At 50.4% G+C, this 15,983-nt stretch overlaps 1 protein-coding gene across 1 annotated transcript in view; it reads left to right on the plus strand.

Annotated features, from left to right (window-relative positions):
* The window catches only part of ercc5 (excision repair cross-complementation group 5), a 31,355-nt gene extending 17,548 nt beyond the window's left edge, over window positions 1–13,807 (plus strand). Inside the window, 7 exon segments of the mRNA XM_065015934.1 lie at window positions 4,407–4,515; window positions 6,299–6,410; window positions 9,927–9,986; window positions 9,989–10,070; window positions 10,854–11,054; window positions 11,207–11,291; window positions 13,093–13,807. Coding sequence (XP_064872006.1) covers window positions 4,407–4,515; window positions 6,299–6,410; window positions 9,927–9,986; window positions 9,989–10,070; window positions 10,854–11,054; window positions 11,207–11,291; window positions 13,093–13,719 — 1,276 coding nt within the window. The 3' untranslated portion in view covers window positions 13,720–13,807.
* Window positions 13,808–15,983: the final 2,176 nt, after the last annotated feature.

Here is a 15,983-nt window from a genome sequence, read left to right on the forward strand (position 1 = left end):
GACTCTGACCCTTCCCCTGACCTTCCCCTGACTCTTCCTCTGGCCCAGACCCTTCCCTGACCCTTCCCCTGACTCTTCCCTGACCCTTCCCCTGACCCTTCCCCTGACCCTTCCCCTGACCCTTCCCCTGACCCTTCCCCTGACCCTTCCCCTGACCCTTCCCCTGACCCCTGACCCCCCTGACTCTTCCCCTGACCCTTCCCCTGACTCTTCCGCTGACCCTTCCCCTGACTCTTCCTCTGGCCCAGACCCTTCCCCTGACTCTTCCCATGACCCTTCCCCTGACTCTTCCCCTGACTCTTCCCCTGACCCTTCCCCTGACCCTTCCCCTGACTCTTCCCCTCACCCTTCCCCTGACTCTTCCCCTGACCCTTCCCCTGACTCTGACCCAGACCCTTCCCCTGACTCTGACCCTTCCCCTGACTCTTCCCCTGACCCTTCCTCTGACCCTTCCCCTGACCCTTCCCCTGACTCTTCCCCTGACTCTTCCCCTGACCCTTCCCCTGACTCTTCCCCTGACTCTTCCCCTGACTCTTCCCCTGAACCTTCCCTGACCCTTCCCTGACCCTTCCCCTGACCCTGACTCTTCCCCTGACCCTTCCCCTGACCCTTCCCCTTCCCCTGACTCTTCCCTGACCCTGACTCTTCCCCTAACCCTGACTCTGACCCTTCCCCTGACCCTTCCCTGACCCTTCCCCTGACTCTTCCCCCTGACTCTTCCCTGACCCTTCCCGTGACCCTTCCTGTGACTCTTCCCTGACCTTTCCCCTGACCCTTCCCCTGACTCTTCCCCTGACCCTTCCCGTGACCCTTCCCCTGACTCTTCCCCAGACCCTTCCCCTGACTCTTCCCCTGACTCTGACCCTTCCCCTGACTCTTCCCCTGACCCTTCCCCTGACTCTTCCCCTGACCCTTCCCCTGACTCTTCCCCCTTCTGACCCTTCCCCTGACTCTTCCCCTGACTCTTCCCCATACCCTGACTCCCCTGACTCTTCCCCTGACCCTTCCCCTGACCCTTCCCCTGACTCTTCCTCTGACCTAGACCCTTCCCCTGACTCTTCCTCTGACCCTTCCCTGACTCTTCCTCTGACCTAGACCCTTCCCCTGACCCTTCCCCTGACTCTTCCCCTGACCCTTCCCCTGACCAAAAAGACCCTTCCCCTGACTCTTCCCCTGACTCTTCCCCTGACTCTTCCCTGACTCTTCCCCTGACCCTTCCCCTGACCCTTCCCCTGACCCTTCCCTGACCCTTCCCCTGACTCTTCCCCTGACCCTTCCCCTGACTCTTCCCCTGACCCTTCCCCTGACTCTTCCCCTGACCCTTCCCCTGACTCTTCCCTGACTCTTCCCCTGACTTCCCCTGGCCCAGACCCTTCCCTGACCCTTCCCCTGACTCTTCCCCTGACCCTTCCCCTGACTCTTCCCCTGACCCTTCCCCTGACCCTTCCCCTGACTCTTCCCTGACTCTTGACCCTTCCCCTGACTCTTCCCCTGACCCTTCCCCTGACCCTTCCCCTGACTCTTCCCTTCCCCTGACTCTTCCGCTGACCCTTCCCCTGACTCTTCCTCTGGCCCAGACCCTTCCCCTGACCCTTCCCCTGACTTCCCCTTCCCCCTGACTCTTCCCCTGACCCTTCCCCTGACTCTTCCCCTGACTCTTCCCCTGACCCTTCCCCTGACTCTTCCCCTGACTCTTCCCCTGACCCTTCCCCTGACCCTTCCCCTGACCCTTCCCCTCACCCTTCCCCTGACTCTTCCCCTGACCTTGCCCCCAATAATAATTGTGTCCTTCAAACTTTGCTTTCGTCTAACAATCCTCCATTTGCAGCAATTACAGTATTGCAGACCTTTGGCATTCTAGTTGTCAATTTGTTGAGGTAATCTGAAGAGATTTCACCACATGCTTCCGGAAGCACCTCCCACAAGTTCGATTGGCTCGAAGAGCACTTCTTACGTACCATACGGTCAAGTTGCTCCCACAACAGCTCAATAGGGTTGAGATCCCGGTGACTGTGCTGGCTACTCCATTATAGACAGAATACCAGCTGACTTCTTGAGAACAATCACCAAAACAAGTGATTGAAAGTTCCCAAAACAATGAAGTTATCAGTATTGATGTGGTTATGTTTGATCAAAAGATCACAGCATTGGCCATGGCAAAAGGTATAGATTTACAGGAAACGAGATGTAAAACTGCTGGGGGGGCTCTAAAAATGGTCACCGTTTAAGCCCCTTTTTTATCCAGACAAAACCCTGGGTCTATTTCAGTGCTTAGAATGGTCCATATTCTACTGCTGCGTTTATGTCTGTTTATAGCAGGGCATTGTTGAATACATGTTTCTGATTGGCTTGAAAGGGCATTGTTGAATACATGTTTCTGATTGGCTTGAAAGGGCATTGTTGAATACATGTTTCTGATTGGCTTGAAAGGGCATTGTTGAATACATGTTTCTGATTGGCTTGAAAGGGCATTGTTGAATACATGTTTCTGATTGGCTTGAAAGGGCATTGTTGAATACATGTTTCTGATTGGCTTGAAAGGGCATTATTCAATACATGCTGATTGGCTTGAAAGGGCTAAACAATGGCAGTTCATTCTTAGTACAGTTTCATTCTTACATGTTCTATGTTTTGAGCTTCTTTTGAAAGCAAAAGTCAATTTGAAAACATTTATTGACTTTGTTGAATTAGATTTTCATAATAGCAAGCTATAGGACTGATAGTTTGGGTTAGCTAAACAAGCTAGGACTGATAGTTTGGGTTAGCTAAACAAGCTAGGACTGATAGTTTGGTTAGCTAAACAAGCTAGAACTGCTAGTTTGGTTAGCTAAACTAGCTAGGACTGATAGTTTGGTTAGCTAAACAAGCTGGACTGATAGTTTGGTTAGCTAAACAAGCTAGGACTGATAGTTTGGTTAGCTAAACAAGCTAGGACTGATAGTTTGTTTGGTTAGCTAAACAAGCTAGGACTGATAGTTTGGTTAGCTAAACAAGCTAGGACTGATAGTTTGGTTAGCTAAACAAGCTAGGACTGATAGTTTGGTTAGCTAAACAAGCTAGGACTGATAGTTTGGTTAGCTAAACAAGCTAGGACTGATAGTTTGGGTTAGCTAAACTAGCTAGGACTGATAGTTTGGTTAGCTAAACAAGCTAGGACTGATAGTTTGGGTTAGCTAAACAAGCTAGGACTGATAGTTTGGTTAGCTAAACTAGCTAGGACTGATAGTTTGGTTAGCTAAACTAGCTAGGACTGATAGTTTGGTTAGCTAAACTAGCTAGGACTGATAGTTTGGTTAGCTAAACTAGCTAGGACTGATAGTTTGGTAGCTAAACTAGCTAAGACTGATAGTTTGGTTAGCTAAACAAGCTAGGACTGATAGTTTGGTTAGCTAAACAAGCTAGGACTGATAGTTTGGTTAGCTAAACAAGCATGGACTGATAGTTTGGTTAGCTAAACAAGCATGGACTGATAGTTTGGTTAGCTAAACAAGCATGGACTGATAGTTTGGTTAGCTAAACAAGCTAGGACTGATAGTTTGGTTAGCCAAACAAGCTAGGACTGATAGTTTGGTTAGCCAAACAAGCTAGGACTGATAGTTTGGGTTAGCTAAACAAGCTAGAACTGATAGTTTGGGTTAGCTAAACAAGCTAGGACTGATAGTTTGGGTTAGCCAAACAAGCTAGGACTGATAGTTTGGGTTAGCCAAACAAGCTAGGACTGATAGTTTGGAACAAACTCCTCAGCTAGGATAGTTTGGGTTAGCTAAACAAGCTAGGACTGATAGTTTGGGTTAGCTAAACAAGCTAGGACTGATAGTTTGGGTTAGCTAGAAACTAGTTAGGACTGATAGTTTGGGTTAGCTAAACAAGCTAGGACTGATAGTTTGGTTAGCCAAACAAGCTAGGACTGATAGTTTGGTTAGCTAAACAAGCTAGGACTGATAGTTTGGGTTAGCCAAACAAGCTAGGACTGATAGTTTGGTTAGACAAACAAGCTAGGACTGATAGTTTGGTTAGCTAAACTAGCTAGGACTGATAGTTTGGTTAGCTCAACTATATATCCACGGCAACTACTGTAGCTATCTAGTAAACATGCTAACTACTGTAGCTATCTAGTAAACATGCTAACTACTGTAGCTATCTAGTAAACATGCTAACTACTGTAGCTATCTAGTAAACATGCTAACTACTGTAGCTATCTAGTAAACATGCTAACTACTTCAGTGAATGTTGAACACATGTTTAGCTGCAAATGTGTTAAATTATAGCCATGCTATAAAAAGATTAATAATCAAGTTTTCTAGGAAAATAATACAACTCTGTGGATAGTTTTCCTGTTAGCTAAACAAGCTATGACTGATAGTTTCCGGGCTAAATGTCCCGGTGATAGTCTTGTCCGTAAACAGGAGCTGCTGATTGTTTGGCGCTAAACCCTTCCTGGTGGCTCCCGGTGAGGCTAAAGGCCCAGTGTGCAGCCCTGATAGACCGACCAGCCAAACAATCACAGATGACATAGTTTGGGTTAGGAAACAAGCTACAAGAACTTCTTCAGCCAGAACAAATACCTAGAATACTGATAGTTTGGTTAGCTAAAGAACCAACTGATAGTTTAGAACCCTAGCTAAACAGAGCTACAGAACCAAGTTTGGGTTAGCTACAAACAACTGGGACTAGATAGCAGTTAGCTAAGACCTACAGAACCAAGTTTGGGTTAGCTAAACTAGCTAGAACCAACTGGGTACGTAGAACAGTTTGACCCTAGCAGTAAGACTACAGAACCAACTGGTAGTTAGTTACAAACAACTGGGTACTGAAGTTTGCAGTAGCCAGACCAAGCTAGAACCAACTGGTTACTAAACTAGCTAGAACCAACTGGGTTAGATAAACAGAACCAGGACTGATAGTTAGACCTACACAACCAGGACTGATAGTTTGGTTAGACCTACAGAACCAACTGGACTGATAGAACCCTAGCAGTAAATAGACCTACAGAACCAACTGGGTTAGACTAAACAGAACCAACTGATAGTACGTTAGAAAACAAGCAGTACTGATAGTTTACAGAACTAAACTGGGCTAGACTACAGAAGTTTGGGTTAGACCTAAAGAACCAGACTGATAGTTTGAACCCTAGCAAACAAGCTAGAACCATACTGGTTAGCTAAACAAGCAGGACTGATAGTTTACAGAACCAACTGGTTAGAACACTAGTACCCCCCACCCAAACCACTAGACTGACCCCCACCCCCCACCCAAACCACTAGACACCAACACCCCCCACCCAAACCACTAGACTGAAGTTTGGGTTACCCAAACAAGCTAACTGATAGTTTGGTTAGCTAAACCACTAGACACCAAGTTTGGGTTACCCAAACCACTAGACACCAAGTTTGGTTACCCAAACCAACTAGACTGATAGTTTGGTTACCCAAACCACTAGACTGATACCCCCCCACCCAAACACTAGACACCAATAGTTTGGGTTACCCAAACCACTAGACATAACCCCCCCACCCCCCCACCCAAACCACTAGACACCAAGTTTGGGTTAGCCAAATCACTAGACACCAACTACCCCCCACCCAAATCACTAGACACCAGTTTACCCCCCCAACAAATCACTAGACACCAGTTTGGTTACCCAAATCAACTAGACACTGATACCCCCCCACCTAAATCACTAGACACCAACTACCCCTAGTAACCCAAACACTAGACACCAACCCCCCACCAGACCACTAGACACCAACCACCCCACCCAAACCACTAGACACCAAACCCCCCACCCACCCAAACCACTAGACAAACCCCCTACCCACCCAAACCACTAGACACCAACCCCCACCACCCAAACCACTAGACACCAACCCACCCCCACCAGACCACTAGACACCAACCCCCCACCCAAACCACTAGACACCAACCCACCCCCACCAGACCACTAGACACCAACCCCCCACCCAAATCTAGAAGCAACCCACCCCCACCAGACCACTAGACACCAACCCCCCACCCAAACCACTAGACACCAACCCCCCACCCAAACCACTAGACACCAACCCCCCCCACCCATGTTACTAAAAGACAGCAACCAACCCCCACCCAAACCACTAGACACCAACCCCCCACCCAAACCACTAGACACCGCCCCCCCCCCCACCCACCCAAACCACTAGACACCAACCCCCCACCCACCCAAACCACTAGACACCAAGCCCCCCCCACCCACCCAAACCACTAGACACCAACCCCCCACCCACCCACACCACTAGACACCAACCCCCACCCAAACCACTAGACACCAACCCGAGACGTGTGGCTGTTCGGAGGACGACACGTCTACAAGAACTTCTTCAGCCAGAACAAATACCTAGAATACTACCAGTACGTAGACCTACAGAACCAACTGGGTACGTAGAACCCTAGCAGTACGTAGACCTACAGAACCAACTGGGTACGTAGACCTACAGAACCAACTGGGTACGTAGAACCCTAGCAGTACGTAGACCTACAGAACCAACTGGGTACGTAGACCTACAGAACCAACTGGGTACGTAGAACCCTAGCAGTACGTAGACCTACAGAACCAACTGGGTACGTAGACCTACAGAACCAACTGGGTACGTAGAACCCTAGCAGTACGTAGACCTACAGAACCAACTGGGTACGTAGACCTACAGAACCAACTGGGTACGTAGAACCCTAGCAGTACGTAGACCTACAGAACCAACTGGGTACGTAGACCTACAGAACCAACTGGGTTCGTAGACCTACAGAACCAACTGGGTACGTAGACCTACAGAACCAACTGGGTACGTAGACCTACAGAACCAACTGGGTACGTAGAACCCTAGCAGTACATAGACCTACAGAACCAACTGGGTACGTAGACCTACAGAACCAACTGGGTACGTAGAACCCTAGCAGTACGTAGACCTACAGAACCAACTGGGTACGTAGACCTACAGAACCAACTGGGTACGTAGACCTACAGAACCAACTGGGTACGTTGAACCCTAGCAGTACGTAGACCTACAGAACCAACTGGGTACGTAGAACCCTAGCAGTACGTAGACCTACAGAACCAACTGGTTAGAACACTACCTACCCCCCCACCCAAACCACTAGACACCACCCCCCCCCCCACCCAAACCACTAGACACCAACACCCCCCACCCAAACCACTAGACACCAACCCCCCACCCCCCACCCAAACCACTAGACACCAACCCCCCACCCCCCCACCCAAACCACTAGACACCAACCCCCCACCCCCCACCCAAACCACTAGACACCAACCCCCCACCCCCCACCCAAACCACTAGACACCACCCCCCACCCAAACCACTAGACACCACCCCCCACCCAAACCACTAGACACCAACTACCCCCCACCCAAACCACTAGACACCAACCCCCCCCACCCCCACCCAAACCACTAGACACCAACCCCCCACCCAAATCACTAGACACCAACTACCCCCCCCACCCAAATCACTAGACACCAACTACCCCCCCCACCCAAATCACTAGACACCAACTACCCCCCCCACCCAAATCACTAGACACCAACTACCCCCCCACCCAAATCACTAGACACCAACTACCCCCCGACCCAAAGCACTAGACACCAACCCCCCACCCAAATTACTAGACAGCAACCCACCCCCACCAGACCACTAGACACCAACCACCCCACCCAAACCACTAGACACCAACCCCCCACCCACCCAAACCACTAGACACCAACCCCCCACCCCACCCAAACCACTAGACACCAACCCACCCCCACCAGACCACTAGACACCAACCCCCCACCCAAACCACTAGACACCAACCCACCCCCACCAGACCACTAGACACCAACCCCCCACCCAAATTACTAGACAGCAACCCACCCCCACCAGACCACTAGACACCAACCCCCCACCCAAACCACTAGACACCAACCCCCACCCAAACCACTAGACACCAACCCCCCACCCAAATTACTAGACAGCAACCCACCCCCACCCAAACCACTAGACACCAACCCCCCACCCAAACCACTAGACACCAACCCCCCACCCAAACCACTAGACACCAACCCCCCACCCACCCAAACCACTAGACACCAACCCCCCACCCACCCAAACCACTAGACACCAACCCCCCACCCACCCACACCACTAGACACCAACCCCCCACCCAAACCACTAGACACCAACCCCCCACCCCCCACCCAAACCACTAGACACCAACCCCCCACCCCCCACCCAAACCACTAGACACCAACCCCCCACCCCCACCCAAACCACTAGACACCAACCCCCCACCCAGCCAAACCACTAGACACCAACCCCCCCCACCCAAACCACTAGACACCAACCCCCCAAACCACTAGACACCAACCCCCCAAACCACTAGACACCAACCCCCCCCCCCCAAACCACTAGACACCAACCCCCCACCCAAACCACTAGACACCAACCCCCCCCCACCCAAACCACTAGACACCAACCCCCCACCCAAACCACTAGACACCAACCCCCCCCACCCAAACCACTAGACACCAACCCCCCACCCAAACCACTAGACACCAACCCCCCACCCAAACCACTAGACACCAACCCCCCACCCAAACCACTAGACACCAACCCCCCACCCAAACCACTAGACACCAACCCCCCACCCAAACCACTAGACACCAACCCCCCACCCACCCAAACCACTAGACACCAACCCCCCACCCACCCAAACCACTAGACACCAACCCCCCACCCACCCACAACCACTAGACACCAACCCCCCACCCACCCACACCACTAGACACCAACCCCCCACCCACCCAAACCACTAGACACCAACCCCCCACCCACCCAAACCACTAGACACCAACCCCCCACCCACCCACACCACTAGACACCAACCCCCCCCCCACCCAAACCACTAGACACCAACCCCCCACCCCCCACCCAAACCACTAGACACCAACCCCCCACCCCCCACCCAAACCACTAGACACCAACCCCCCACCCACCCAAACCACTAGACACCAACCCCCCACCCAAACCACTAGACACCAACCCCCCAAACCACTAGACACCAACCCCCCACCCAAACCACTAGACACCAACCCCCCACCCAAACCACTAGACACCACCACCCCCCCACCCAAACCACTAGACACCAACCCCCCCCCCCCCCACCCAAACCACTAGACACCAACCCCCCACCCCCCCACCCAAACCACTAGACACCAACCCCCCACCCACCCAAACCACTAGACACCAACCCCCACCCAAACCACTAGACACCAACCCCCCCCAAACCACTAGACACCAACCCCCCACCCAAACCACTAGACACCAACCCCCCCACCCAAACCACTAGACACCAACCCCCCACCCAAACCACTAGACACCAACCCCCCACCCAAACCACTAGACACCAACCCCCCCACCCAAACCACTAGACACCAACCCCCCACCCAAAACACTAGACACCAACCCCCCCACCCAAACCACTAGACACCAACCCCCCACCCACCCAAACCACTAGACACCAACCCACCCAAACCACTAGACACCAACCCCCCACCCATCCAAACCACTAGACACCAACCCCCCACCCACCCAAACCACTAGACACCAACCCCCCCACCCACCCACACCACTAGACACCAACCCCCCACCCAAACCACTAGACACCAACCCCCCACCCAAACCACTAGGCACCAATCCCCACCCAAACCACTAGACACCAACTACCCCCCCACACCACTAGACACCAACCCACCCACCCACCCAAACTACTAGACACCAACCCCCCACCCACCCAAACCACTAGACACCAACTACCCCCCACCACCACTAGACTACTCTCTCTAACCCTCGTCCCTCCCAACCACCACTAGACTACTCTCTCTAACCCTCGTCCCTCCCCAGGCGTGGACCGTACCAAGCTGATTAACCTGGCCTACCTGCTGGGTAGTGACTATACGGAGGGAGTCCCGGGGTGGGCTATGTGACGGGCATGGAGATACTCAACGAGTTCCCAGGACCTGGCACGGAACCAGTCAGCATGTTCAGGTCAGGACCGGGGGTGGGGGTCTAGTGGTCTGGGTGGGGGTTGGTGTCTAGTGGTCTGGGTGGAGGGGTTGGTGTCTAGTGGTCTGGTGGGGGTTGGTGTCTAGTGGTCTGGTGGGGGTTGGTGTCTAGTGGTCTGGTGGGGGTTGGTGTCTAGTGGTAGTGGGGGGGTCTGGTGGGGGGGTTGTTGGTGTCTAGTGGTCTGGGTGGAGGGGTTGGTGTCTGGTGGGGGTGGTCTGTGGGGGTTGGTGTCTAGTGGTCTGGTGGGGGTTGGTGTCTAGTGGTCTGGGTGGGGGGTTGGTGTCTAGTGGTCTGGGTGGGGGGGTTGTGTCTAGTGGTCTGGTGGGGGTTGGTGTCTAGTGGTCTGGTGGGGGGTTGGTGTCTAGTGGTCTGGTGGGGGGTTTGTCTAGTGGTCTGGTGGGGGTGGTGTCTAGTGGTCTGGGGGGGTTGGTGTCTAGTGGTCTGGGGGGGGGGGTTGGTGTCTAGTGGTCTGGTGGGGGGTTGGTGTCTAGTGGTCTGGTGGGGGGTTGGTGTCTAGTGGTCTGGGTGGGGGGTTGGTGTCTAGTGGTCTGGTGGGGGGGTTGGTGTCTAGTGGTCTGGTGGGGGTTGGTGTCTGGTGGTCTGGTGGGTTCAGGGTATTGTGTGGTGATGAATAATGAATGAGTGGTCCTGTGTGACTTTAGCTATGCCAAGGTTGTGGGTTCAATTCCCTCAGAGATCACAGAGACACAGCTGTTTTGCTTGACTCAGTCTGTCTGTGCTTTCTGTCTCTGTTTCCCCTTCCAGTGAGTGGTGGTCCTTGGCCCAGCAGCAGCAACGTCTCACCTCTGACCCCCGTGACTCCAAGGTCAAGAGGAAACTGAGAGGGCTTCGGCTGCGGCCGGGCTTCCCCAACCCTGCCGTGGCAACTGCCTACCTGCAGCCCAGCGTCGACCTATCAGAAAGCTCCTTTAGCTGGGGCCGCCCACACCTCGACCTCCTCAAGGAATATCCTCTAGGAGAGTGTGTGTGTGTGTGTGTGTGTGTGTGTGTGTGTGTGTGTGTGTGTGTGTGTGTGTGTGTGTGTGTGTGTGTGTGTGTGCGTGTGTGAGATGTTCTGTGTAGTCTTTGTGACCAGTTTTCCTTAACCCTCAGCCTACATTCTGTGAGAGTCGTTTTGGTTGGAACAGCAGGAAGACAGAAGAGACTCTACATCCTGTTATCAAACAGCTCAACACACAACAGGTATTAGTCTGGATCAATAGGTATTAGTCTGGATCAATAGGTATTAGTCTGGATCAATAGGTATTAGTCTTGATCAATAGGTATTAGTCTGGATCAATAGGTATTAGTCTGGATCAATAGGTATTAGGCTGGATCAATAGGTATTAGTCTGAATCAATAGGTATTAGTCTGGATCAATAGGTATTAGTCTGGATCAACAGGTATTAGTCTGGATCAATAGGTATTAGTCTGGATCAATGGGTATTAGTCTGGATCAATATGTATTAGTCTGGATCAATAGGTATTAGTCTGGATCAATGGGTATTAGTCTGGATCAATATGTATTAGTCTGGATCAATATGTATTAGTCTGGATCAATGGGTATTAGTCTGGATCAATAGGTATTAGTCTGGATCAATGGGTATTAGCCTGGATCAATAGGTATTAGTCTGGATCAATAGGTATTAGGCTGGATCAATAGGTATTAGGCTGGATCAATAGGTATTAGGCTGGATCAATAGGTATTAGTCTGGATCAATAGGTATTAGTCTGGATCGATAGGTATTAGTCTGAATCAACAGGTATTAGTCTGGATCGATAGGTATTAGTCTGGATCGATAGGTATTAGTCTGAATCAACAGGTATTAGTCTGGATCGATAGGTATTAGTCTGGATCGATAGGTATTAGTCTGGATCAATAGGTATTAGGCTGGATCAATAGGTATTAGTCTGGATCAATAGGTATTAGTCTGGATCAATAGGTATTAGTCTGAATCAACAGGTATTAGTCTGAATCAACAGGTATTAGTCTGGATCAATAGGTATTAGTCTGGATCAATAGGTATTAGTCTGGATCAATAGGTATTAGGCTGGATCAATAGGTATTAGTCTGGATCAATAGGTATTAGTCTGGATCAATAGGTATTAGTCTGGATCAATAGGTATTAGTCTGGATCAATAGGTATTAGTCTGGATCAATAGGTATTAGTCTGGATCAACAGGTATTAGTCTGGATCAACAGGTATTAGTCTGGATCAACAGGTATTAGTCTGGATCAACAGGTATTAGTCTGGATCAATAGGTATTAGTCTGGATCAATAGGTATTAGTCTGGATCAATAGGTATTAGTCTGGATCAATAGGTATTAGTCTGGATCAATAGGTATTAGTCTGGATCAAAAGGTATTAGTCTGGATCAAAAGGTATTAGTCTGGATCAATAGGTATTAGTCTGGATCAAAAGGTATTAGTCTGGATCAAAAGGTATTAGTCTGGATCAATAGGTATTAGTCTGAATCAATAGGTATTAGTCTGGATCAATGGGTATTAGTCTGGATCAATGGGTATTAGTCTGGATCAATATGTATTAGTCTGGATCAATATGTATTAGTCTGGATCAATAGGTATTAGGCTGGATCAATAGGTATTAGTCTGGATCAATAGGCATTAGTCTGGATCAATAGGTATTAGTCTGGATCAATGGTTGGTAGTAATTATTGCAAGTAGAGATTGTGAATGACTTGGGTATAATAGTGAATTTATTGTGAATTTGCCTCTGATCTGTCCTGTATACCTCCATTCCTCTCCTCTCCCCCCCTTCTCTCCATTCCTCTCCCCCCTCCTCCTCCTCTCCCCCTCCTTCTCTCCCCTCCTCTCCTTCCCTCCCCCCCCCCTCCTTCCCCCTCCTTCTCTCCCCTCCTCTCCTTCCCTCCCCCTCCTCTCCCCCCTCCTCCTCCCCCCCCTCCTCCCCCCCCTCCTCCTCTCCCCCTCCTCCCTCCTCCTCTCCCCTCCTCCCTCCTTCTCTCCCCTCCTCCCTCCCTGTAGACCCAGCTGCGTATTGACTCGTTCTTCCGTCTGGAGCAGCAGGAGAGACAGGCCATCAAGAGCCAGCGCCTCCGCCGGGCCGTTACCTGTATAAAGAGGAAAGAGAGGGAGGACGGAGGGAGGGAAGAGAGGGAGGACGGAGGGAGGGAAGAGGAAGAAGAGGGGACTGGCTCTCCGTCCAAGGCTAAAAGAGGGAAGGGGTCAGAGCCAAAGCAGAGGAAGGGAGAGGTGGAAGAGGGGACAGGAGGGTTCCTGGGGGCAGAGGTCAGTAAGCCTGCTCAAGAGGATGTGGGAAGAGCCAGCCATGATGTGGGAGTGGCCAGCCAAGAAAGAGAGAAAGTAGGAGTGGTTAGTCAGGATATGGGAGGGGCCAACCTGGCTGTGGGAGGAGCCAGTCAGCAGAGGAAAGAAGTGCTTCCTCCTCCTAATAACGGAGTACCTCAACCTAAACTCCTCCCTAATAGGACGGAGCAGAATGACAGCAGCAGTTCCGGGGACGACGACGGCGACAGCGGGGTCGCCATGGTAACGGCCCAGTCAGTGTTTAGGGGCCAACCGAGAGAAGGGAGGGGGGGTAAGAGAGGTGGGAGGGGGGGGAAGAGAGGCAGAGGGAGGAAGACACTGTGAGAACTATCAACTTTAAACTCTCGACCGTCTCTTGTTGATGATGTCATCAGAGGGATATATGTGACCAATAAACAGGCGCTGAAACCACTGTGATGCGTTTTCTGAATGATGTTTGAAATAAACAGGCTCTGCGTTGTAAACCCCATGACATGATGTCATCAGAGGGATATATATGACCAATAAACAGGCTCTGTGTTGTAAACCCCATGACATGATGTCATCAGAGGGATATATATGACCAATAAACAGGCTCTGTGTAAACCCATGACATGATGTCATCAGAGGGATATATATGACCAATAAACAGGCTCTGTGTTGTAAACCCATGACATGATGTCATCAGAGGGATATATATGACCAATAAACAGGCTCTGTGTTGTAAACCCCATGACATGTCATCAGAGGGATATATATGACCAATAAACAGGCTCTGTGTTGTAAACCCCATGACATGATGTCATCAGAGGGATATATATGACCAATAAACAGGCTCTGTGTTGTAAACCCCATGACATGATGTCATCAGAGGGATATATATGACCAATAAACAGGCTCTGTGTTGTAAACCCCATGACATGATGTCATCAGAGGGATATATATGACCAATAAACAGGCTCTGTGTTGTAAACCCCATGACATGATGTCATCAGAGGGATATATATGACCAATAAACAGGCTCTGTGTTGTAAACCCCATGACATGTCATCAGAGGGATATATATGACCAATAAACAGGCTCTGTGTTGTAAACCCCATGACATGATGTCATCAGAGGGATATATATGACCAATAAACAGGCTCTGTGTTGTAAACCCCATGACATGATGTCATCAGAGGGATATATATGACCAATAAACAGGCTCTGTGTTGTAAACCCCATGACATGATGTCATCAGAGGGATATATATGACCAATAAACAGGCTCTGTGTAAACCCCATGACATGATGTCATCAGAGGGATATATATGACCAATAAACAGGCTCTGTGTAAACCCATGACATGATGTCATCAGAGGGATATATATGACCAATAAACAGGCTCTGTGTTGTAAACCCATGACATGATGTCATCAGAGGGATATATATGACCAATAAACAGGCTCTGTGTTGTAAACCCCATGACATGATGTCATCAGAGGGATATATATGACCAATAAACAGGTTTAGAATGATGATTGATTATGATGAACCCATGACATTGTTGATCATTTTAATGAGGCGTCTCTGGCCGTTGGTGTATTTTCTATGTTTGTGATGAATATTTGGAATAATGAAAATGTTTTTGTATTACAAAGGCAGTCTTGTTATTTGTTTAAGCGATGTGTCTCTGCTTGTTTACGTCGTTCTTTAACAGGAAGGGATGCCTCAGAGAGACAGCATCGTTCTTTAACAGCTAGAAGGCAGCAGGAAGGGATGCCTCAGAGAGACGGCATCGTTCTTTAACAGCTAGAAGGCAGCAGGAAGGGATGCCTCAGAGAGACGGCATCGTTCTTTAACAGGAAGGGATGCCTCAGAGAGACGGCATCGTTCTTTAACAGGGAGGGATGCCTCAGAGAGACAGCATCGTTCTTTAACAGGAAGGGATGCCTCAGAGAGACGGCATCGTTCTTTAACAGGAAGGGATGCCTCAGAGAGACAGCATCGTTCTTTAACAGGAAGGGATGCCTCAGAGAGACGGCATCGTTCTTTAACAGGAAGGGATGCCTCAGAGAGACAGCATCATTCCTTAACACCTAGAAGGCAGCAGGAAGGGATGCCTCAGAGAGACGGCATCGTTCTTTAACAGGAAGGGATGCCTCAGAGAGACAGCATCGTTCTTTAACAGGAAGGGATGCCTCAGAGAGACAGCATCGTTCTTTAACAGGAAGGGATGCCTCAGAGAGACAGCATCGTTCTTTAACAGGAAGGGATGCCTCAGAGAGACAGCATCGTTCTTTAACAGGAAGGGATGCCTCAGAGAGACGGCATCGTTCTTTAACAGGAAGGGATGCCTCAGAGAGACGGCATCGTTCTTTAACAGGAAGGGATGCCTCAGAGAGACGGCATCGTTCTTTAACAGGGAGGGATGCCTCAGAGAGACAGCATCGTTCTTTAACAGGAAGGGATGCCTCAGAGAGACAGCATCGTTCTTTAACAGGAAGGGATGCCTCAGAGAGACAGCATCGTTCTTTAACAGGAAGGGATGCCTCAGAGAGACGGCATCGTTCTTTAACAGGAAGGGATGCCTCAGAGAGACAGCATCGTTCTTTAACAGGAAGGGATGCC

The sequence above is a fragment of the Oncorhynchus nerka genome, unplaced genomic scaffold (assembly GCF_034236695.1).
Source record: "Oncorhynchus nerka isolate Pitt River unplaced genomic scaffold, Oner_Uvic_2.0 unplaced_scaffold_1207, whole genome shotgun sequence".
Lineage (NCBI taxonomy): Eukaryota > Metazoa > Chordata > Actinopteri > Salmoniformes > Salmonidae > Oncorhynchus > Oncorhynchus nerka.